Source organism: Arachis stenosperma, chromosome 9 (genome assembly GCF_014773155.1).
Source record: "Arachis stenosperma cultivar V10309 chromosome 9, arast.V10309.gnm1.PFL2, whole genome shotgun sequence".
Lineage (NCBI taxonomy): Eukaryota > Viridiplantae > Streptophyta > Magnoliopsida > Fabales > Fabaceae > Arachis > Arachis stenosperma.
The window spans coordinates 15,517,164-15,541,482 of NC_080385.1; the positions used below are offsets into that span (position 1 = coordinate 15,517,164).

General features: G+C 31.5%; 1 protein-coding gene across 6 annotated transcripts; it reads left to right on the forward strand.

Moving 5' to 3' along the window:
• Window positions 1-835: 835 nt before the first annotated feature.
• Window positions 836-23,841, forward strand: LOC130948317 (uncharacterized). Of its 6 annotated transcripts, none has more exons than XR_009073009.1 (47): window positions 836-1,000; window positions 1,091-1,151; window positions 1,367-1,478; window positions 1,590-1,708; window positions 4,859-4,934; window positions 5,800-5,880; window positions 5,968-6,048; window positions 6,653-6,729; window positions 6,851-6,905; window positions 7,028-7,076; window positions 7,307-7,444; window positions 8,112-8,190; window positions 8,736-8,814; window positions 8,917-8,966; window positions 9,088-9,282; window positions 9,957-10,032; window positions 11,147-11,227; window positions 11,341-11,421; window positions 12,787-12,863; window positions 12,949-13,003; window positions 13,113-13,161; window positions 13,358-13,495; window positions 13,726-13,807; window positions 13,917-13,995; window positions 14,575-14,621; window positions 15,220-15,431; window positions 15,867-15,954; window positions 16,300-16,419; window positions 16,514-16,632; window positions 16,721-16,793; window positions 16,894-17,013; window positions 17,161-17,229; window positions 17,328-17,498; window positions 17,581-17,628; window positions 17,814-17,955; window positions 18,310-18,407; window positions 18,950-19,094; window positions 19,206-19,294; window positions 19,386-19,496; window positions 19,603-19,677; window positions 20,203-20,268; window positions 20,417-20,605; window positions 20,694-20,804; window positions 20,961-21,041; window positions 21,252-21,487; window positions 21,896-22,118; window positions 23,366-23,841. XR_009073009.1 is itself a non-coding variant. In XM_057877041.1 (45 exons), the coding sequence occupies exons 4-45, from the start codon at window positions 1,607-1,609 to the stop codon at window positions 21,429-21,431; spliced, it is 4,134 nt and encodes a 1,377-aa protein (XP_057733024.1). In that variant the 5' UTR covers window positions 837-1,000; window positions 1,091-1,151; window positions 1,367-1,478; window positions 1,593-1,606; the 3' UTR covers window positions 21,432-21,652. The 6 variants fall into 6 exon arrangements, 4 of the variants coding, with proteins under 4 accessions (XP_057733024.1, XP_057733022.1, XP_057733021.1 ...); XR_009073008.1 differs by having other exon boundaries at window positions 21,907-22,118; XM_057877041.1 differs by lacking the exons at window positions 21,896-22,118; window positions 23,366-23,841 and having other exon boundaries at window positions 837-1,000; window positions 1,593-1,708; window positions 21,252-21,652.
• The last annotated feature ends 478 nt before the right edge of the window (window positions 23,842-24,319 follow it).

The window sequence follows — 24,319 nt, forward strand, 5'->3', positions numbered from 1 at the left end:
TCAAATGAAAAAGTAATTGGTAAACAAATGATATTTTCTTCTAGCATACATGATCTTTTATAGTGGTAAAATAAAAATGGAAGGAATAAAATTTTGTATTTTTTATATTAGGAATAGAATTTGATATTTATCCTAATAAAATTATTATTATTATTATAAATGGGTTACCATTAAGGTAACAACTTGCCACTAATAAAATCATTGGATAATGAATAAGAATTAGAATGGTATCAATATAATTAAAATGATTAAAAATATTTTTGATTGATAATTAGTTTAATAATGCATTAAATATTAATTTTATATAATTATAATAAAGATATTTTTCTAAATTAATATAATTATGCATTATTCATTAAAATGATTAAAAATATTTTCGATTGATAATTGATAAGTAGTTTAATAATTTATTAAATATTGATTTTATATAATTATAATAAAGATATTTTCTTAAATTAGTATAATTAATTATACATTATTCATTAAATGCATTCATTTTGGAAGAAAAATGAGTTCACGAGGAATTGACACGTTACCTTCATTAATTGGAAAAAAATTCAGTTTTAGTATATTAAGTAAAAGTAAATAGATAGATTGAAATGAAATGTTTTAGTAAATTAGGATGTCAGATGATTATTTTTTTTAAAATAACTAATTGGATTTCTTTAAAATTTAAAATTTAAAATTAAGAATTTAAAATTTGATGTGAAATAATTGAATAAGAATTTTTGAATTTATTATTTATCTCTATTGGACTAAATAACCAGCCCATTACACATTGTCAAGATTCTTATGAATTTTATATTCTTCATTGAGAATTCAAATTTGAATGCAGTTTCTAGTGAAGGAGATGATGCTGCCATTTATCCAAGGCCTCGGCTGCAGTCGTGATCCTTAGACTTACACATAGAACAAATTGATGGTGCTTAATTGCTCTTTTTTTTTTTGGGGTCTTGGTGCTTAATTGCTTATCAAGGGAATTGGTAAGTGATAACATAAGGTGAGTGAAGCTTCTAAACCGGATTTTCGTTCGGCTAAAAAATTATTGAGTATCATGACTTCATCGATTTTTTTTTTTGGGAACATATAGGCCCATGAACATCACCTCTAGATGGAGTACATGACGAGGAAGTGACTCAGCATCATATATGGTATTGGATCGTGTCTTTTGAATATGCTTCAATGTTTCTTTGTCACTTTTGTACGAAACTACCAATTACCTGTCACTGCTTGATAAGAAAATAATATGATTCTTTATATACACAATTTTTTAATAACACTTTAAACGTTCGGATAGTTAATTAATTAAATAATTTTGATAATACATAAATAATCACTGACACATTGAAATCGCACGGTACATGAGATTGATGATTGAATCAAGAAATAAAGGCGAAAGAAGGCGACACAGCAATCACTTGCTTTGTAGGGACAAATAATCACTTCTCAGTTCTCACAAAACAAAAAAAACTGCGCAAGTAATTTCCTCCCTCTTTCCTTTCTTCCATAACCTCCTTCCTCTTTCCATCTACTATTTATTGATTTGTGTTCTTCTATCAATTCAATTAGCTCTGAGAGGTTCAGATTAGAAGTTTCAGGTGCTGCAATGGCGAATCGCCAAGTTGTCGGGTTCGTTGGGTTGGACGATTTGAGCTTGCTGATGGCGTCTTCGCTTATTCGCCATGGCTATGCAGTTCAAGCTTTTGAGGTTCTTCACTTTATGCCTCTATTTATTTAATTAAATTTGTTAATTTTGGTTGGTGATAGTGCCACTCACTCTTACTCCCAAATCGGTACATAGTAACTCTTGTTTTTGGCTGCAAAAACCGAAAAGGGTTCACGAGTCTCTCTTTCTTCCTCAGTTCCTCAACATTCTCTCTCTCTGTGGGTCCACTATTGTTGTGGGCAATGTTGGCGCAGTAACTTGGTGAAGAAATCACACCGTTCTTTTTTAGTGTGTTCTGATTGATCAAAACTTTTCATAATTGCAACTTATTTCCCGAGTATATACTAAAGTAAATATTGCCCTTTCTGTAAATGGCATGAGCATGTCCTGAGTAGATATAAGTGAAAATTTAGATGCAGGTATTTTTTTTATAAAATTGATAATTAAAAATTATTAATAATTTAATTAAATTATTGAAATTATTTAATTATTAATTTCACATATTTAAATATTACAATCTAATTACTTGTATTTGGTTGTATATATTGTTAAATGTTTATAATTAATTATGCGTTTTCAATCTGTATATAATCCAATTTTATAGTTAAAAATAAAAAGAAGAAAACCAATTTTTTTTTGGTGACTAGAAGAAAACTAATTTAAAAAACATAAAAAACAACAATAATATTAGAAAGATAAAAAATAATAAAATTTATTTTATTTAGAATTTATTACAATTAATAAATACTAAATAAAGTAAGTTTAGGCTATTTTAATTGATTTTTGTTGTTGTCTTTCAAATATTATTGATATATAATTAATACGTTGGTACTAAATAAGTGAGCTCTTTCAAAAAATTTAAAATGGTGATAAAAATGAGCCATATATATTTTAAAAAACTTTAGAGTTCAAGGGTTGAAATGAATTTTTTGCGAATATAATTAAAAAAAATATTTTTATCTTTAGAATTTCTCATGTGAATTTTTTGCTTTTTTTTATTGATATAAAATTTTTGAAAAAAATAAAAAGAGATATTTTGGTAAAATTTTACTCCATTTTTTACATGTATCATTTAAATAATTACATATATATTTTTGAATTACTCCGATTAAAAGTCGTTGTCAAATATAAAAAATTAATATCTTTTTATCATTTTTGTCATAAGTATTTTGAGAATTTATTTGTTTTTTGTATCTTTTTAAATTATTTTTGTTAAGAAAATGAATTTTTAGATACCATTTTAATAGTTTACTCAATAAATAATAAACGGATCTACCATGCATCAATTATAATTTTTAATAATCACTAAAAAGAATTATAATTTTTACTTTTTAATATTATTATATTTATTTACTTAATCTCTTTGGAGAAGGATTTTTGGTGATTATATTATTATGATCACTAGTGGATTAATAAATCATTTATTAAATATATATTATAATTTAAAAATAATCAGAGTTGTAATATTAATCAATATGATATTAACTAAAATGGTAAATTCGTGAGTTTCAAAATCAATGATTGTAGATTTAAATCGTGCAAATGGCAAAAATCTTCTTGAGATTTAGAAACCAAAATGTGGTTAAAACAAAGTTGTATTTTATTTCTTTTGGTATTCTAATCCAAAATCCTTTAAAGCTTTAATACTCAATTTTCAAATTGATCTGAATCTAGGATAATAGAAGAAACCAGTTTCACTGACTTTTAAAAAAATTAGAAAAAAGAAAAATATATATATGAGAACCAAAATTACAAATAGTTAAATTTACAATATTAAATATTTATTTAGTAGTTCTTGAAACTCAAAATATTGTTAAGTGACTCAAATATTAATGTACCGAACAAAGAGATAACTTATAAACAGGAAATTTAGTGAAGTTAATTTTTTAACATAAATATCAAATTTTCTTAAATTGAAATTTTTATTTTTATTTTATATTTATGAGCGTATTTAAAATTCAACAATTGCTTTCAGATAGAGGTAGTAATTTTATTCCATATTAATACTTGAGACATTTCTTGTGCCTGCATTTTCCTTTTATTACACAATGATACTAAAAAGTAAAAACTTTGAAAACTTGTTTAGATGATTCTCATTACCATGTATGCATGATTTGAAAACTTTAAAAACTTTGAAAACTTTTATTATAACAATCATGATTTTCCTTTTATTTCATAGATATTCCGGATGTTAGCTTTGATGATAGGAACTTTATGAATCAATGAAGAAAAATGTGTGTGGCATGTAGTAACATCTCTTACTTCTAATAATTCAAGCAACTTCCAGGTTGTTTCCCAACTGAGCTACATGTATTACTGAGTGCCAAATGTCACAAGATTTTACGACCTTAGCAAGTATAATAAAGATAAACTTAAGAGAAATTCTTGGGGGGCCAACAATTTTTAGTATTTTTAACCATCATTGGTCAGTACAAATACTAAATTATTTTTAACAAATAAATTTTACTAATTCATGTGTGCAAACTCTGAAAAATGTGAGTGTAAACTGTATTGACTTATGTGTGCAAAACTCTAGTTAATATAGGTGTAAATTATATGTTTTTTGTGTGTAGAACGTCTATAAATATAGGGACAAATTATTGCTAGCCAAGTGCTGGTCAAAAATGATAATATTTAGTAATCATGTAACATTGCTCTAAACTTAATATTATGAATTAGCTATTTAGTATTCTGAGTTTTCTGAAATTTGGTAGAACTCCCTTAAATAGGATATTTCATATATACAAAATAAACATGTTGGATATCCATTCTCAACAATCACAACCACAACCAGTATAATCCTAGAGTATCTGGTTATCACTATCAAAATTCTAGCACTCAAGGATTTAATGTTGAGTTTAACATAATAACTTATCTTGACTTACCACAATAACTGAATGTTGCTAAGCTTTTAGTTGCCAAGGGTGCAAATAAAATATTATATCACAATTTGGTTACACAGAATTGCCGTCTAGTAAACAAATAGCTATTATCATTTATCAGGCAAGAGATAATGACTTGTTAAATTGTGTCAATTAACCATATATACCCAAAGAGATTGTTTTTCCTTTCTTATGTATTTATTTGTTTATTTTATTATGTTTCTGCTTTTTGTTGAAACTTCTTATTTCATAGCAATGCTGTGTTATTGTTTACAAATTTTTAATTGAAGTGAAATGAATTTCTCTGTAGATAAGTGATTCCAGCATAGATGAACTTATGAAGCTTGGAGGACGCAGATGTTCAAGCCCTTTGGAAGTGGGAAGAGGTAAATGGATATCTCAGCTGTATTGTTGACTATTTCAGCTGTATTGTTGACTATTTCATAAATTATTGTTAGATTTACATGTTCTCGTAAGCTTTGCTATGGTTACTAATATGGTAGTATCCTGTTTTAAAATTCTTGTGATGTATAATATCATTTCAAATTAAATAACAAATTTGGTTTTAAATTCATAATCAAATCTTGTTATGATATGAGGGATTGAGTTGGGCAGCAGTTGTCAGCATTCTCATTCTAAAACTTATAAAGTTATAATGAATCTTTGATTTATGAGAGGCAATAATCAAACAAAAGCAGAAACTAGTATGTATTTACAGTTGGGTGGTTTTTTAGTGACTAGATGCTTATCTCTTAATTTTTAACATGAAAAGATGTAGGTTTATTGAGTTCAACAATTTTTAGTGCGTCTTCCTCTTATTATGGTTTCATAAATAGAATCTTATAGACAACTTGTCTCTGAAGTTTGTTAACTGCAAAGCTAAAGCAGGTTTAGTATCTGAATCTATATGACTTACAGTAATGAAGTTAAACTTCTGAGATAATTACTTCTGAATGGTAATCAAGTTATGAACTTTGTTCAAGAAACATCTTGTACTGAATATAATCTGGTCTCCTATATCTTTTAGCTACTGAGTTAAGCAGTTTATTATTTTGCATGACTTCAGAAAGAGATTCTTTAGAATAATTATTAATATTATAGTTATTATTGGGATTGTAATGTTCTCTGAAGAAAATGAAAGGAATAGTTGTGCTAACTGTTCCACTGCCTGTAAAAATTTATGTAAATTACACTGTTATATTGACTCCTTTCTAATGCTTTTTTTTTTTTTTTTGCGTTTCTGGCTTGCAGATGTTACAGCTTTAGTGGTCCTAATATGCCATGCGGATCAAACTAAAGATCTAATTTTTGGAGAAGAGGGTGTTTTGAAAGGTCTCTATGAAGCTTTTAGACATTATATATTATTTATTTCCAAGGATCATGGTTCCTGTAAAGAAAATTCTTTTTTGGGATATGCAGGTCTAAAATCGGATACAGTTCTAATCCTCCGTTCAACCATATCACCATCAGTTCTCCAAAAGTTGGAGAAGGAACTGGCAGGTAACAGCTGCCTTTGATAATTTGGCTCTATATGATAGGTTGATTCTTCATAAAGGAGTTCCTAACAACTCATCACATTCTCATACTTTTGGAATTAGAGTTGATCAGTTAACCCCTTGATCACTGTAAATATTTTCACTTGTCATGACTCATGATAGATTGATAGTCGGTCATTTGAGGATATTGTGAGTTCAATTTCCCTTTCACATATGTGATGTTTCTATTACGTTGTTTCTAAAACAGAAGTGAAACAAGTTTAAGGGATTTCACATTATTTGTTGTGGTCTGGATACTGATGTTTGGTCAATGATGCTAACGGAGAGTGAAGACTAATAAAAAGTTTTTGTATTCATTTTTCTGATGTATCCACAGAGTTCTTATTTTGTTTTATTTATTTTTTCTCACTGAGGCACAAAATTGGCTATTAATTTTGCAATTTTATTTACTCGGGTATTTTGGTGAACACTTTGTACACTCAACTTGCACATTTCTAGAATGATATTGTCAATTTTTCTGTTTCTTTTTCTAAGGGGGGAAGGGGAGAGGGGGGATGAATTTAGTGATGTATTGTTACAGGTCATAAACATATTTATTTATCTTGTAGAAATTCATGAGATAAATTACATTGTTGATGCATACGTCTCTCTTGGGAGGTCTGATGCTTTCAATGGAAAAATCACTGTAAGTTATTGTTCTTATTTTGATTGTAATTATGATTTCGTGCTGAGTTTTAAAATGCACAAGCTTCCTGCTTATGATTAGCCAATATACCTTACATTAATTGTTGATGCGCGAACTATAGATTGCATCATCAGGAAGACCGGATGCCATTGCAAAGGCTCGGCCTGTGCTTTCTGGTAAGGCATTGGGATCTATTTAGTTATATTATAATCGAACTTGACTTTTATGTCTTAAAGAAAAATGTAATTCTTTTTAATATATTTTTATATTAGCTGATTGTCTCTCTCTTTTTGGACAGCAATGTGTGAAAAGCTTTTCACTTTTGAGGGTGAAATTGGTGGTGGCAGGTTATTTCTTTCTTTGGTCTTGCCAAACCTACTTTATATTATTAGATACAATTTTTCAAACGCTCCTTTTAATTCATCTATTTGTTGATGTTTTCATGATAAACTTAGATAATGGTCCTAAATTGCTCTGATAATGTCTTAACCAACAAAGCTAACTTCTGTTGTAGGATGTCCTGTCTTGTTGGCTGTATTAGCATTTATTGAATCTTACCAATCTTTTTGCATTGCAGTAAGGTTAAAATGGTTACTGAGTTGCTTGAGGGAATTCACTTCATTGCTTCAGTGGAGGCTCTCTCTCTTGGTGCCAAAGCTGGAATTCACCCATGGATAATCTATGATATCATTTCCAACGCTGCTGGAAATTCATGGTGTGTGTTTCATTAATATGAAATAGGCAACTCCAAGTAAAGGAAAAAAAAAATCTTACACGCATGCGTGTTCATGTGGATGCTTTTAGATGTGTATTATTGCATAACTATATTTTTTTGGGGAAAACAAATTTAAGGCAGGAAAATAGGCTTAAAATTTATTGAAAAAGGAAGCTTGACATTATAAGCCATTTTATTTATTTCTGAGCTTGTTTGGAAACCATTTAACATGAGAAAAGAATTCTATTTCCTTTAAGAAAAGAATTCATTTCTATTTGAAACTCAATTCCATGATTTGAAATGACTATAATATATTAATAGAATAGAATTCAAATTTAAAGAGTGTGTGAATGGATTTGGAAATCAGACCCCTTTTGGTCTGATTTACAAATGAAGGAAAAATGAGAATTGGAATTCTCAACGGAATTCAAACTATTCATTTTTTGTTGTTCCAAAGCAAGAAAAAGAATTCAACTCTTGAGTGAATTCTAATTCCTAGCATTCCAAAAGTTGTTTTTTCACCAGCTGAATGCTGATATCAAAATGTGCTATTTAAATATTTCATTTAAACAACTTTTGCATTTAACTTACTTTTTTCTAATCCTCCTTCCCGCTTTTTTTCCCTCCCCACTTATTGTAGGATGTGATTGTTTCATTTCTTTTGTAGGGTTTTCAAGAATAATGTTCCTCTTTTGTTAAAGGGAGAGATTAAGCATCAAATTCTAAACACTATTGTTAAGGACTTGGTAAGATTAATAGAGATCAAAAGCAGCTAAATTTTGTACATTTACCATTTGTTTTGGCTTGTCAAATGGTTATGCTACTGACATATTTTAGTTTATCATTGGTTGATTGAGTAACATATGGACTTCAATTCAACTTTGACACGTTATGATAAATTTATTATGTACGAGATTACACATCATGATAAATTAAATACTATGGTATTATGAGCAAGTTTATGACCAAGTGAAACAGAGTTTGATTCCAACCGCTTGCCTTCTTCAAATTAAATTTTAGTTTTAGCACAGGGCTTGATCAGAACTGTACTTTTTACATGCTCTAACACCAGAAAGCTCTCATGTGAGGAGTAGAAGTGCTAGTGATATAAAACATTCACTGCTTGTTTCTTTCTGGTTGGAAAAGAGCTACAATATTGTATATTTGTATTAATGTCTTTTGATTTTCAAAATTGGCTCTTTTAACTTTCTGTTTTTAATTCATATGGTTATTATTATTCTTTTTAATACTTGATATTTTCATTATGGCTATTGACTGTTCTTTATTCAAGGAAATCATTTTGGATATGGCCAAGTCACTTACTTTTCCACTTCCACTTTTGGCTACCACTCATCAACAACTTATTCATGGTACAAAAATCTTTGAAAACTAAACAGTGATTTTGATGATCCTTTTCATTAAGAACAACCTAGCTCTTTCAGCTTATATGATTCACCAAATTCACATTTCAGGGATCTCAAATGTTTCTTGTGGAGAAGATGATAGTACATCATTAATTAAGGTAAATGGACATCTGTTTCAGCAAATTTCAATTAAAAAGATTAATTTTTAGCTTTCATTTTTTTTTCCTGGATATATGTTTTTTTTTTTCTTTAGATATTTCTTCATCATTTTCTTGATAGGTTTGGGAGAAAATTTATGGAGTAAAAGTTTCAGATGCTGCAAATGAAGATTTATATAGCCCTGAACAATTGGCATCGGAAATCACTTCGGATTCTAAGAGTGGGAGAAGAGTTGGTTTTGTAGGCCTTGGAGCAATGGGATTTGGCATGGCAACTCATTTGGTGAATTCAAAATTCAGCGTCAATGGTTTTGATGTAATTCCTCACTTTCAATTCTTTATCTATATTGCATTGAACAAATGGAAAATTTGTTCCAAAAATTGATGGTAGTATCATGGCAGTGAGTTGGCAACCATCTTAGCAAGCAATGCATACATTTTCCTACATGATCAACAGCATTGAAATCCACAAGTAAATTTCAACTTTTCTGTCAGAAACTGAAAATCTAAAGTCAGATCATAGTGTATTCATTTCTGAGAACTTTAAGACATTGAAAAGTTATTTATGTTTTAATAAGGATATGGGTGAAGAAGGCAAGGTACCAGCATATTTTACAATAATTGTAACAAAACAATTGAACTGGCATGCATCAATATCAATATTAAAAGTTCATCTGGGCCAAGATGCACAAGCACCGATTTATTTGACTAAACCTTGTTCTTACCATATTCTATCAAGAGTTTAGCAGCATGCTTGTGCTTCAATGTTTATGTATCTTCATGTGTTCTGTCCCGCTAACTTTGTCATCCATTGTGTTTTTCACATATGCAGGCACATTGATATTTTTCTTTGCATTAATGTGTGCAGAGTCCATTACGTATTTGTGCATGATCTGGATGCTACTGTGATAAAATGTTATTTTTATATCATGACAGAAAGTAAAATGAGCACCATAAGCTTCTTTCCAATACTTCTGTTTTTGCTTCTAGGTGTATAAACCAACTCTAACACGATTTGCAAATGCTGGTGGCTTTATTGGGAACTCTCCAGCTGAAGTGAGTAAAGGTAAATTAGTAGTTTAATGCATACTTACAAACCTACAACTACAAATAAGCTTGTACAATTCGATTAGTGTACGAGATGGTGAATAAATTCATTCCTTTCAATCCTGCTTCTAGTCTAGAATTGAAAAGCCTGATACATTGGTCATGGTTGGAATTGTTTTCCTAAGCTGGTATGCCATGGCAAATGAAGTTGACCCTTACCATGGATTTTGTTATTAATGCATTTATCCACCTTGTAAAGTTAATTTTTGTTGCATATAAAGCTTTAAACACTCCACCATTGTAACCAACCCTCTTGAATCTTATGGTTTACGTCATCCTCTATTTCTCCATTGTTCTAAATAATAGAGCCAAGATACTTAAATTCGTTTTACTTGTGGTATATTGTTTTCTCTAATTTTCACTTCTGGGTTGGTGTTTTCTCTTCCCATTATGAATTTTCTTCCCATATACTCCATTTTAATGCGACTTGTGCGCAAATCATGCACTTTCAAAGCTAGTATCCTCAAATCTAGCTTCTCGTTTAAATCTTCCTGTGATTCTCCCATAAAGACGATGTCATCGGAAAAAAAAAAATGCACTATGGTATGGACTCTTAGAATTGATCAGTAAGCATCTCTAAGACTAGTTTCAAAAAGTTTGAGCTTAGAGATGACCTTTAGTGTAATTCCACACTAGTTGTAAGCCAATCGTACTTGTCCTTAATTGCACAAATACATGCAATATTTAACCTTAATTTTAAAGGGACTAAAAGTTTGTTTACCCTAATTTAAATGATGTGACAGTTCATGATGAGATGACTTCTAAAAATCTTTTCCGTTGACAAACTGTATCAAAATTAAATTATTTGAGAAAGGGATTAATTTTGATAGTGTAATAGTCAACAAAATATCATCATAAACTTCTTTGCTATAGGTATTAGGACTAAGAAAATTTCATGTAAATTACATCTGAGAAAGCAAAAGAAAAGTGTATACATAATTTATTGAATTCTTTTGTTTTATTTTGTCTTTTAACGCTGTCTTTTCCTTACAAAAAACAACATTTGTCCAAAAAAGAAAAAGTGAAAAATGGAAATCTCAAGCACATAAATATTTACATATTATTTCTTTCAGATGTTGATGTTCTCATAATCATGGTTGCAAACGAAGCACAAGCAGAAAATGTATTGTATGGAGAATCTGGTGCAGTTTCAGGTGCATATAAATTTCTCAATTATCTATGTATTATGACCCCCCCCCCCCCCCCCCAAAAAAAAAAAAAAAACAAAAAAACAAAATATACTAATCCTTCTTTCTGCATTATGCAGCTCTTTCACCGGGAGCATCTATAATTCTTTCTTCTACTGTTTCTCCGGCATATGTGAGTCAGCTAGAGCGTAGATTGCATAGTGAGTTACTACTCCCAGATACATGGTTATGTGATCTGTATTTGATATCAGAATTTTTTTTCTTCCTTTCTTTATATGCAGAAGAAGAGTGAATTTTCCCATCTAAATTGGCTACTCTTAAAATGTGGCCTAAATTTTAATGAGTTAATACTGCCCCGTACAAGTAGAAGGAGAACTAGTCAGAGTTGATTCTCCTAGTTAAAAGTATCTTAGTAGATATAAATACAAGTCAAAGGATAACTTGCATGATTTTTTTTATTGGCTGTAAATCTCTAACTAATCAAGGGACAGAAGAAAGGTGCATTATGATTTAGAGAATGTTAAAGAGGTAGAAGTTATCTGTCACATTATTGGTGTCATGCAAATGGATGTGTAAAATGAAGCTAGATATTTAATAAAGTATATTTTGAAATAAAAAATATTAATGAGAAGTAGATATTTTTCTGCTGATAGTTTGTACTTTTGTGGAATTGATGGGAATATTTTCTTATTTACAATCTTAAGTTGAACGCTCAACCACCCAATATGCTTAATGAATTTTAGTAAGTGACAAATGTCTGCGAGAGCCATGCTTAAAAATTAGAGAAAATGACAAATTGATCCCTAATTTTTTGGTATGTGGACATTTATGTCTCTGAGGATTTGAAAATACATTTAAGTCTCTGATCTCCTTAAAATCTGGATACATCGATCCCTGGGTCTAATTTGTCCTATTTTAAAAACTCTCCCACGTTTGCATCCGTATTGGACAGATTAGTACAACGGAGACACATTTGATTTTTTCGTTGGGTTTGACAAAGACCCAAGTGAACAGAGGGATTGATGTGTTCAGATTTTGAGAAGGTCAGGGACTTAAATGTATTTTCAAATCTTTGGAGACTTAAATATCTGCAGGCCAAAAGGTCAAGGACCTATTTGTCCTTTTCTCTCAAAATTAACAGCAGCAGACTACTGCAATCATAGACTATAACATGCCACATTAGATGCTCCTGACTGAAGTTATATAACTTTTACATAATGTTGTATAAATGTTTGCTAATGCTTAAAGCTCTAAAGGAAATTTGTACTTTCTCTTTCATTCTCATGAATTCACTTCAATTTTTTAGAAATTATTTGACAATACAAATTTAAATGTGTAAAATATGAACTCTTTTAGGTTGTTTATTCACTAACAGATAAAATTCTTCTCTGCAATGAAAGTAAAGCATGACTGAGAATTATGCTAATATTGCCTTGTCCATGTTTCTGCTCACCAGAACGGATGTTATTTTCTGCAGTTCGAATTTTTTTTAGTGTAGTCCGCTGCACCCTTTTATGCTTTTATTGAAGGATGTGGTTGTGACCGTTGAACTGAATATAACGCAGATGAGGGTAAAAGTTTGAAGTTAGTGGATGCCCCTGTTTCTGGTGGAGTTAAGAGGGCCTCAATGGGAACACTTACGGTCTGAAATTTCATCTTTGGGACTCTTTTTGAAATTCCCCTCATCATTTATGAACTGAGTAAGTCAAATCTTGTCTATTTCCCAGATAATGGCTTCGGGATCCGATGATGCTCTTAAGAGTGTTGGTTTAGTCTTAGCAGGTAATAACTAATAAGTGTTTATCATAAAATGCAAAATTTTAATTTTGATGCTGGGGTTGCAGTAAATTCAATAATCACTTTTAATTGATTTTGAGTTTTTTGTGATCAGCCTTAAGTGAGAAGCTTTACATTATTAAAGGTGGCTGTGGTGCTGGAAGGTATTTTTTTAGTTAATTATGAGTCAGCGGTTCTTTATCCATTTTTGTCCTTTGGCTAGTACTGCTTTTTATCTGCTTGAGATAAGTAATGCAATGATAAATGTGATTCAAGTTGACAATGAAATTGAGTGGACATAGTAAATTTTATTTCAAATGAATGTCTAATGATATAATTTTGGTGTATTTTGTTCTCTAGTGGTATAAAGATGGTTAATCAATTGCTTGCTGGAGTTCACATAGCATCAGCTGCTGAGGCAATGGCATTTGCAGCAAGACTGGGTCTGAATACAAGACTGTTGTTTGATTTTATTACAATTAGTGGGGGTACTTCCTGGTATGTGTCGTCGATGAAGTGATTGTTCTCCGTTGTTCCCTCTTTGACCTTAAGAAAAATTTAAAGAACTTGCTTGCTTTATAGTCACATTCATAATCAATCATGTGTGGTTATGGTTGTGTTGCTACTCTTGGTACTCTTCTCATGGCTGTTTCAAAAGAATTTGTCATAGAGTGCTTTCTATTATCATATCTTAATTTTTAAAACAATTTTTCTCTCTACTGTTGCAGGATGCTTGAAAATCGTGTCCCACACATGCTAGATAATGATTACACACCATATTCAGCACTTGATATCTTTGTGAAGGACATGGTCAGCATCAATAAATTTTTTTTCACTGTTTGGCAGGAATATTAGTGTAACACTTTTTTCAAATAAGTTGTCATAATATTGTGCTATTAATATATATTCTCATATTCAGGGAATCGTTACTCGTGAATCAGCTTCTTTGAAAGTTCCACTTCAACTATCAACTATTGCTCATCAACTGTATCTGTCAGGTGCTCTAATGCAATATATATGGGTTTATGTTTCCTTCGCTTCAACTTGATCATCAATATTCCATTTTATTCAACATAAATAAGAAACAGGAAATTGCAATGAAGTTTTGTTTTTGAATTATATCATACAAAATTAAAGGAAGAAAAGGGGGAGGAAATTGAGCTTGTCCATTTGATGTATTGGCTGATGAACAAAGGATGGTACATTTAGGATATAATTCTTCATGCTCATATTTTCCAGTGACCTTTATGTCACATAAATTAGGATCCTGCTATCTTAAACAGTTGAAAAATTCGTGGAAATCAAATCTTCTGCATATGACAGACAGTGTCAATATGAAGGAGGATAGCACTATTCATATATGTAAATAATAAGCCACCCGGACCATGCTACTAGAACTGATTTGAATACTTTGGGACGGCTGAAATTTAAGTGTCCATGTTGCTATCCTCTGCAAAACAAGAAAAATGAAGCATTTACATGGCAGAAAGGAACCTGGAAATAGGGAAGAAAAATATTGAATTTGAATAATACCGTTAGGATAAGTACTGTCTCAAATGCTTTATGTTTCTGTGTAGGTTCTGCTGCTGGTTGGGGACGGCAAGATGATGCTGGTGTGGTTAAGGTATGAGCAACTAATGTTGACCAACGGAACCTCTAAATTTATTTTATTTTCTGATACATTGGAATCAAATAAGATGCAATTAGCATGCTCAAAATGTTTTGTAATCTTAAGAAGCTCTATCAAAGTAGTTACACATGGTTTGATTTGTTTAGGATATAGATGACAATTTATAAGGTTTTTTTCTGTTTAAATTTTCAGTTGGCATGCTTTTTTTACCAGTAATTGAAGAATGCAACATTCTTATGTCCTGTTTCCTCTTTTCAATATTTTGTTAGGAAATGTTTAACACAATCATATCAACTGATTATGAAAAAAAAACACAAATACCAAACACTCTCTTAGTTAAATATGACTGGATTTCTATTGGATGTTGAAAATTGTTGCAATTGTTTACATGATGATATAAGCACCAATCATCTATAGATTTCTGTTTTGTCTTTTCCTATTGCATTATTTACTTGAGATTATCTATGATATTGGTTTCAAGTCTTCTGCTCCTTATTACATCACAAACCATATTTACAGATGATCCACATTTCCTTAATATGTGATAAACACAATGACTGAATAATTCAGAAGGGCTGTTTCAACTATACAGGTTTATGAGACACTAACCGGTGTCAGAGTTGAAGGGAAACTCCAGGTTCTGAGGAAAGACACTGTGTTGCATTCTCTTCCATCTGAGTGGCCTCAAGATCCTCTCCTTGACATACAAAAACTCACTGAAAGAAGTTCCAAGATTTTGGTAGTTCTTGATGATGATCCAACAGGAACACAAACTGTTCATGATATAGAGGTATTAACAGAATGGTACGTGAACTTCGTATCCTTTTGTCATTCTACCCTTTTGGCATAATCAATGCTACTGCTCATAATGAGCTGCATAGTACTATCTTAAACCAAACTTCCTCGGGCAAGGTAGTTCAATTAGTTCTATTTCTCATTCATGTTCCAAATTAATTGAGGGGGAGCCTTAGAGCAATAGTTGAGTTGTCTCCATGTGACCTCAAGGTCACAAATTCAAGCCGTAGAATCAATCAATGACGTAATCATTAAGTTAGGCTGCTTACATTACACCCTTTGGGTACAGCCTTTTCCCAGACTCATTGATCCGGGATGCTTGTGCACCAGGCTGTCATTTATTCTCAATTGGTTATACTTTGATCATGAGATTGGGAGCTGAAATTAAGAAATCCTGCCTGAAGAAAATTCTCATGTTACTCAGTTGGGTATGTTCTTCTGCAGGAGTATTGAATCACTGACTGGGCAGTTTAGAAAAGGTCCAAAGTGCTTTTTCATTTTGACAAACTCCAGGTCACTGAGTTCTGAGAAGGTAAATAAATATCTTTTCATTTGCACCAGTAAATTCATAAATGTTATAGGAAAATTAAAAAAATAAAAATAAAAAACTCTTCTTATCTGTCTCCATTCTGCAATAAGTCCACTTATAATCATGTGTGAATTAATAAGAATCATATCCAAAGGTAAAACAAACAAGGTTTGAGATAAATAAATTTAGAGCTATAGTAATTCCAGCATTCAAGTATCTACTCTATTAGTAATCCCTGAAAAAGTAACCTGAATTATAAATGATCCATGGTTAAGGTTATTGGATATTTCAATAGTAAGCAATATGGTCTTCTATCAATTTTGTAATATTTCATTTAATCTTTGACAGGCCAGTGCACTGATAACAGAGATATGCAGAAATCTAGACACTGCAGCAAAAACAGTTGACAACATTGATTATACAATTGTTTTGAGGGGAGACTCAACTTTGCGTGGCCATTTTCCTGAGGCAAGAATGATATTCTTTAGCTTAACAACATGTTCCAGTGAATGATGATACTTATTATTCAGTATGCAAAATGACACTCAGTTATTGTGCACAGGAAGCAGATGCTGCTGTTTCGGTGTTAGGTGAAATGGATGCGTGGATAATTTGTCCCTTTTTCCTTCAAGGAGGCCGCTACACTATCAATGACGTACACTATGTTGCTGATTCTGATACGTATGTCTTGCCATTCTTCATTTAACTTGGTTGAAAGGAATTAGGAATGGACATTAGAAACCTTGCTTACTTCACTTTTTGTCTGCAGGCTTGTTCCTGCAGGGGACACAGAGTTTGCTAAAGATGCTGCCTTTGGCTACAAATCTTCGAATCTGCGTGATGTAAAAGCCTCTTTGTTCCTTTTTATTACTGGATTGTGCTGACTTTTATTTTGATATTGGCATAGAATAAATTTTTTGAAAGATCTTTATGCAATTATAGTGGGTAGAAGAGAAGACTGGTGGTCGAATACCTGCATCCACTGTTGCATCTGTTTCCATTGAACTTTTGAGGAAAGGAGGACCAGATGCAGTTTGCCAGCATCTATGCAGTCTGAAAAAGGTATACAGAAATTGATAATGCACTTTAGTTTCTACATTCTTAAGTTATAAGAAGAAAACCAGTGACTTGACTTTTTCTTGTTAGAATATTATGAATTAGTGTGTGTCTATTACCAGTCCCCTTACTGTGTTTCTATTGTAAAAGCAGGGTTCAGCATGTGTAGTTAATGCAGCTAGTGAAAGAGACATGGCTGTATTTGCACTTGGAATGACCAAGGTAGAATTTCATTCATGTTAATTGTATTTATTTGGCCCTTTTTTTGCATGATTGTTTATAGATGTTAATGCTGCTTTATTGTTTTGTCCTGTTAACAGGCAGAATTGATGGGAAAACACTTCTTATGTCGTACTGCTGCTAGTTTTGTTTCTTCCCGAATTGGAATTATCTCGAGGCCCCCAATATTGCCAAAGGATCTAGGAATTACTAGAGAAAGGAATGGTGGTTTGATAGTTGTGGGATCATATGTTCCAAAAACAACAAAGCAGGTGGAAAATGAAATTTTGATAAATTATTCAAATCAAGTTTCCTTGGCATACCCATTTTGCGCTCATGCAAGTTTATCCACAGGTTGAAGAACTTAAATTACAGTGTGGTCAGTTCTTGAAAAGCATTGAGGTGATTGACATCTTAAATTTCCTTTTTGCCATTTTATTACGAATCCATCATTGTTACTTTCATGGTATAACTTATAATATATATATTTTTGTTAACTGTTATCAGAGGCATTAGCTTTGTGCCTAACGAAAATACTTTCTTTCCAAAATTATTTTTTCAGCCTAATATGATCTTTTTTTAAATAGGTCTCAGTTGAAAAACTTGCAATGAGGCCTGTCGAGGAGCGGGAGGAGGAAGTCAGTCGAGCAGCTGAATTAGCAGATGCATACCTTAAAGCTCATAAAGACACCCTTATAATGACCAGCCGGAATCTCATAACTGGAAAAAGTTTGTCTTTCTCCATTTTCCTTTTCTTTATCTTCTCTCCACCTCAATTATAGGCATAGGGTTAGAGAAAAAGAGGAACTATATTATGGCATTAATAGTAAGATGATCTTCAATAATACAGTAGCCTAATTCACTTGTTTTCCAATCAAGTCAAGTTCTATTGTTACTAGTACAATCCCAAGCTTACTATTAAATTATTAATAATCCTGACTCTATCAGCTTTCTATATCATCCTTAGCTTACCGTTGTCCTTCATCTGAACTTCTAAATAACCACAGCAAAGTGCTTTTAAATGTTAGAAATATAATTTCATGTTCATCAATCTAATCTTCCATTTTATTTTCAAATGTGCAGCTGCGTCTGAAAGTTTGAACATTAATTTTAAAGTGAGCTCTGCTTTGGTGGAAATAGTGAAAAGAATAACTACAAAACCTCGCTATATACTTGCAAAGGTACATGTTTAAAGGACTTGTTGGTCAACCTGCATTTTGGTATGAAAAATTTCATATTCCTTTTTTCCTTGTCTTTTTTCCTTTCATATTCCAAAATAGGCGCTACACTATCTGGGTCGGAATTATATGTTTTACCACAGTATAGTCACATGACAAGGTTTTAGATATGCACCAAGACAAGGTTGATTACTTGAGAAATGAAGTTATTGAGGGACAAATCCCATAAAAAAATTTAGTGACACTTTAAAAAAGGCCTACACAAGATTTTATGCTCGAGAGTGCTAGAACTTATTCCTTTAAAAACACTTTAGTTTTGTTTATTGAGTTTGTAACTTTGTATTATAGCTGGTACTAAAAAATTCTTATTGTGTATGAAAAACTCCTCGACTGTTTTCTACAAGTTACATAATATAATTTCTTGCATCTTGATATTTACTCACAAAATCAGTTTGGGGATGCTAGACCTGGTCCTGTATCCTTTAATGTCTTTTCTGACAGGCCTTAAGGTTTTAGTCAAACACTCACATATAATACCTTTTTAGGGTGGTATTACTTCTTCAGACCTTGCTACAAAAGCCCTTGGTGCTAGATGTGCCAAGATAGTTGGACAAGCACTTGCTGGAATTCCCTTGTGGCAATTAGGACCAGAAAGTAGGCATCCAGGAGTTCCATACATTGTCTTTCCTGGTAAGTTGATTTTCCCAGCTTTTTTCTTTTTTGAGCATCCACTGCTGTAAAATCTGTATCCTTTATTCTTCAATATTCTTCTTTACCATCAAAGAGATCTGCCTTTGTTAGGCAATGTTGGTGATAGCAGAGCTTTGGCTGAAGTAGTCAAGTCCTGGACTCATCGAATCAGACTTACATCAACAAAGGAGATTCTTAGCGTAAGGGATTAGCTGCTGCAAGTTTTTTCTACTGATTCTCCTTGATACCAATTAATGTTATCTATATTTTCTTTTTTTTTTTTGATTAAAGAATGCTGAAAAGGGAGGGTATGCTGTTGGAGCATTTAATGTCTACAATTTGGAAGGAGTTGAGGCTGTTATTTCTGCAGCAGAGGAAGAACAAAGTCCTGCTATATTACAGGTCAGAAATAATCATCTTAAGTGACTTTCGAAGTTGTTCTATTTTCTCCCATAAGAACTTGGTTCCTCTAAACTTGTTTTGAATTCTTGTTATATAATATCTTCAGATCCATCCTGGTGCCTTGAAGCAAGGAGGAATTCCCTTGGTTGCTTGTTGCATTTCTGCTGCAGAGCAAGCCAGTGTAAGTGGCGTTATATTCTTAATAATCGAGTATCTCAAGTGAAATACAAAATGCAATGGTCATCGTTAAGCTGGAATGAAGCCATGATTGATAACAGCAAATGTTTAACTTTGAAATTCATATAACAAATTTTAATGATGAAAATCTTAGAAGTTGAATTTATAAAGTTTGAAATATTAGTTTTCAGTATTCAGGATCAAACCAAAGAAACAAGAAAACAAATGATGGTGTTATATTAAGGAAATCATAGCTATTTATCAGTACATCAAATATTAATGTTTTTAGTAGAGTCATAGCTATATGTTTTTTAAGTAGCCCCTGTTCATTCTTATCTACTTAAATAAGGCATGAACATACACACTACTCAATTATCTCCAATGCTGAAAATATTCAAATCAAGTTGTTTATTTATAAGCTTACCAAGTTATATGGAATACCTATGAGTTGAGCACAAAGATATGTTTTAGATAACTATTAGTTGAAGTAGCTTAAATCTCACTGCATAATCATGTATATATGTGGCAGGTCCCGATTACTGTTCACTTTGATCATGGAACTTCAAAGCAAGATCTTGTGGAAGCTCTTGATCTGGTAATTTGCACGTTTGGAAAACTTACATTCCTGCTTATAGAAACCATTTTAATCACAAAAATGATGCGGTGCATTCATGTTTAGTTATTGCTTTATGATCTCCATAATTCTCTAAGTTGAAACTGCATCTGTGATGCAATGATATTAGGGATTCAATTCTGTGATGGTAGATGGTTCACATCTTTCCTTCAATGAAAACACTGCATACACAAAATTTATATCACTGCTGGCACACTCGAAAGGGATATTGGTTGAAGCTGAGCTAGGAAGGTTGTCTGGGACGGAAGATGATTTGACTGTGGAAGAATATGAAGCAAAGCTAACAGATGTTAAGATGGTTATTATCTTCCTCTATGCTATCAACTCAAATTTTCTTCTGTGCTTGAAATTGCTAAATCTGTTAACGTTGTTCTCATCAATTTCAGGCAGAAAAATTCATCGATGAGACCAGCATAGATGCTTTGGCAGTGTGTATTGGAAATGTGCATGGAAAATACCCTGCAAGTGGTCCAAATCTCAAATTTGATTTACTGAAGGTAGTAATAATTTTCTAATCATATTCTTTATGAAACTTTATTATATACTATTATTTTCTTAAAAGAAAAAAAGGATATAGAACTTTGAAGACTATACCTGAACAGAAATTCATGTTTTTTCATCAATTCTGGAACTGGCGTTCTAAATTTGTTTAGGAACTGCATGCATTGAGCTTGAAGAAAGGAGTTTTCCTGGTGCTTCATGGAGCATCTGGCTTATCCGAAGAACTTGTTAAGGTACCGTTATAGTGGTGATACGTCGCGATTCTCAGTGTTTCCCCTTTTTATGTTTTTGTCAGTCAAATTAAACTTTAGCATGCTTTGTGCATTGAGCTCAAGTTACAAAATTGGTATACATTACAATATTTGGAAGTTACCCTAATGATGCAACAAATTATCCTTATTTTATCAATGTATAGTGCCAACCCCCTCTTTAATTCTTGACAGGAATGCATAAACCTTGGTGTTAGGAAGTTCAATGTTAATACTGAAGTAAGGAAGGCCTACATGGATTCCCTCAATACTCCACAGAAAGATCTAGTTCATGTTATGGCCTCTGCAAAGGAAGCCATGAAAGCTGTGGTTGCAGAAAAGATGCATCTCTTTGGTTCAGCAGGAAAGGCATGATTTCTGCATGTTTGCAAGCCGAAGTAGCTAGGATTCCATTGCAGATTATCAATCATGTATGGTTTTTGCTGTTGTATTGCCTTCTGATAAGAATTTAATAACATCATGGATCTCATTATTTTCTTCTATAATAATAATAATAATAATAATAATAATAATAATAATAATAATAATAATAATAATATATTTCCAAATCCCTAAAACTTGCCTTGTACCTACATTCATATACCAATGACCATTACTGAATTGCTTCTTTTACCTAGGAGAATTATTGGGAAAAATTTTCCGCCAAAAAAAGAAAAATAGCAATGTTTTGAGAATTGAATAAGACCAACTAATTTAACCCAGCCACTTTGATCTCTCTGTTCCAAGGCAAAAAGAAAATTACTGCAAATGAATCATTCAAAAGCTTTTCTTTTAATATGGAAAAAATGTGGGTTTTTGTTGAAGATTGGCTTTTTTAGTATATATACAGGTGAGTGGACGTTGCAAGTATGGCAGGCCCAATGCGCAGGTTATTATGTGCTGATTTTGCATGTATGAAGCATGATGGACACGTGTCGAGATCAGGCACAACACACACCCTGCGTGTTAGACACGTGGTGAGCAACGAAAGCAACACGCATACTGCGTGTTGGACACGTAACCGCTGCTGATTCAATGTGATACCAACACGTAACCTGCGAGGTAGGTCCTCTGCTTATAAAAACCAAAACTCGCTACCAATTTACTTCATTGCGAGAAAGGTGTTTTAGTGCATTGTTAGTGTAATGGAGGGCACCGCAAATATAGTGGTTTATCACAACGGTGAGATTATACGAAATACACATGGGAGATGAGCTTTGCGTGTGAGAATCTGTTTTCATTTGTGGTTCCATACACTATCACGTTTGCAGAACTATAATACGGTCTGCCAAAGCATAGAGAATGATATTTTAAAGAGGGTGGACAATATTCTCTACAGGAGTTCAGTTATCGTATTTAGTGGCCTAATACAGTTTGAGATTTATGCCAATCATTGACGAAACAAGTATATATTTCATATTGCAACACCCAAAGATTAAGTTGTATATTGAGTTTGAATATATAGTTGTGGATGAGATTCAACATGATCGAGACGTGCAAGATGACAGAATTGAAGTGTACAAACGAATGAACAGTGATAGCAATTAGCAAAGAATAGTTCGAAGTTATGTACGAAGCCTGTGACGAGAACGAAGATGACTATGGGGCGACAGAAAATTCAAATTTTTTATTAATATTTATATTATTTATTAATTTTAATAATTAAAATTTAAAATAACATAATAATATTATAACAGAAAATAAAAAAATTAATACAGAAAATTCCAAAAAAAATTTATATGTATATTATTTATTAATTTTAATATTTAAAAAATATAAAATATTATATTATAACAGAAAATAAAAAAAATTATAGCATATCCAAAAAATATATTTATTATTAATTAATAAAATAATAATAGGAAATAAAAATTAATAACAAAAAATTGAAAAAATAATAACAATATTATCATCATAGAAAATCTAAAAAAAATCAAATAATTAACTATACTGATATTGCTAATAATAATATTAACCAAAATAATTACATTTAAGATATTAATCAAATAATAAGCTTTAAATTAGCAAAAATAATAAACTTACGTAATTATGTTGGCTCAAATAGTTGATAATATATTATACTACTGACGTATAATTATGTACCATTTTTACTAAATATGTGTTTATAATTTTTTATATATAAATCTCACTAAATACTTTCAATAAAACACTGAAAATTCTCTTTATTCTCTAAACTCTGAACTTTAAACACTCTCTCAACTCTCTTCACAATATGATTCAATGAGTGAGGAGGGAAACTCAGGTGGGAAGCTTTTAAAGCCAACTTCTGTTGCAACTTTTCTTTTCAGAGCAGCCATATCCCCTGCATGCAAACACTGAAAAGTTGTGCAGATTCTTTGGAAAAGAAAAGGAATCTCTGCACCACCTGTTGCAGCACGTGGCCTCCATGTTAAGGTTGGCTCGACATGTATTCTGCTTTGCTGAAAAAGCTGCTTCTACCATAGGCAACCTGTTACTTGTGTGTTGATGGGAGCCACATAGTGGGAAAGAAGGGGTAATGATCCCCTAATTTTAATTTTTTATACGTAAATTATATGTAAATTTTAATTTAGTCTTTTTTAAAATTTTATTTTAATTTTATTTTATTATGTAAATATTTTTAACCCTTTTTAATATTTCATCTAACTCCACTCTTAGATGAGGGCTTGCCACATGTCCCTCTTTTCTACAAAAGTTGGTTCAAGTTAAAGCAACACATAACTTGTATGTTGAGTGAGACAATGTTGTAGTTTTATATTGTGGCATAACACATTGATGAAGTATAACTGCATAATACATAAATGTTGTCCATATTAAAAATAATTTCTGTCATTCAATAATTGATTAAACAAATGAATCAATTAAAAAAAATATTGATAAAACACCAAGAAATTTATGTCATTCAAAAGTTGATAAAACATACTGAAGACTGTACATCACTTATTTTTCTCATGTGATTGTATATGAAAAGTGTAGAGATTAATCTTGGTAGAATGAAGTGTGAATTAGATTTGGCCTAGAATTACCAAAAAATGCTTTAAGGTTTGGAAATAAGAAAAGATATAAAGGAAATGTGAATAGTATTTTTTTTTTCTTTGTAATATGATACACATAGAGATATAAAAATAATATTATCTTTAATAATAGAGTGTTAGTAATAGAAAAATTAAAAGAAGAAGTTATAGAATAAATAAAATGATTGTGTCAAAATTGATAATATAGGAGTAATTGATGTGCATATAAGTACAAATATTAAGTCTAAA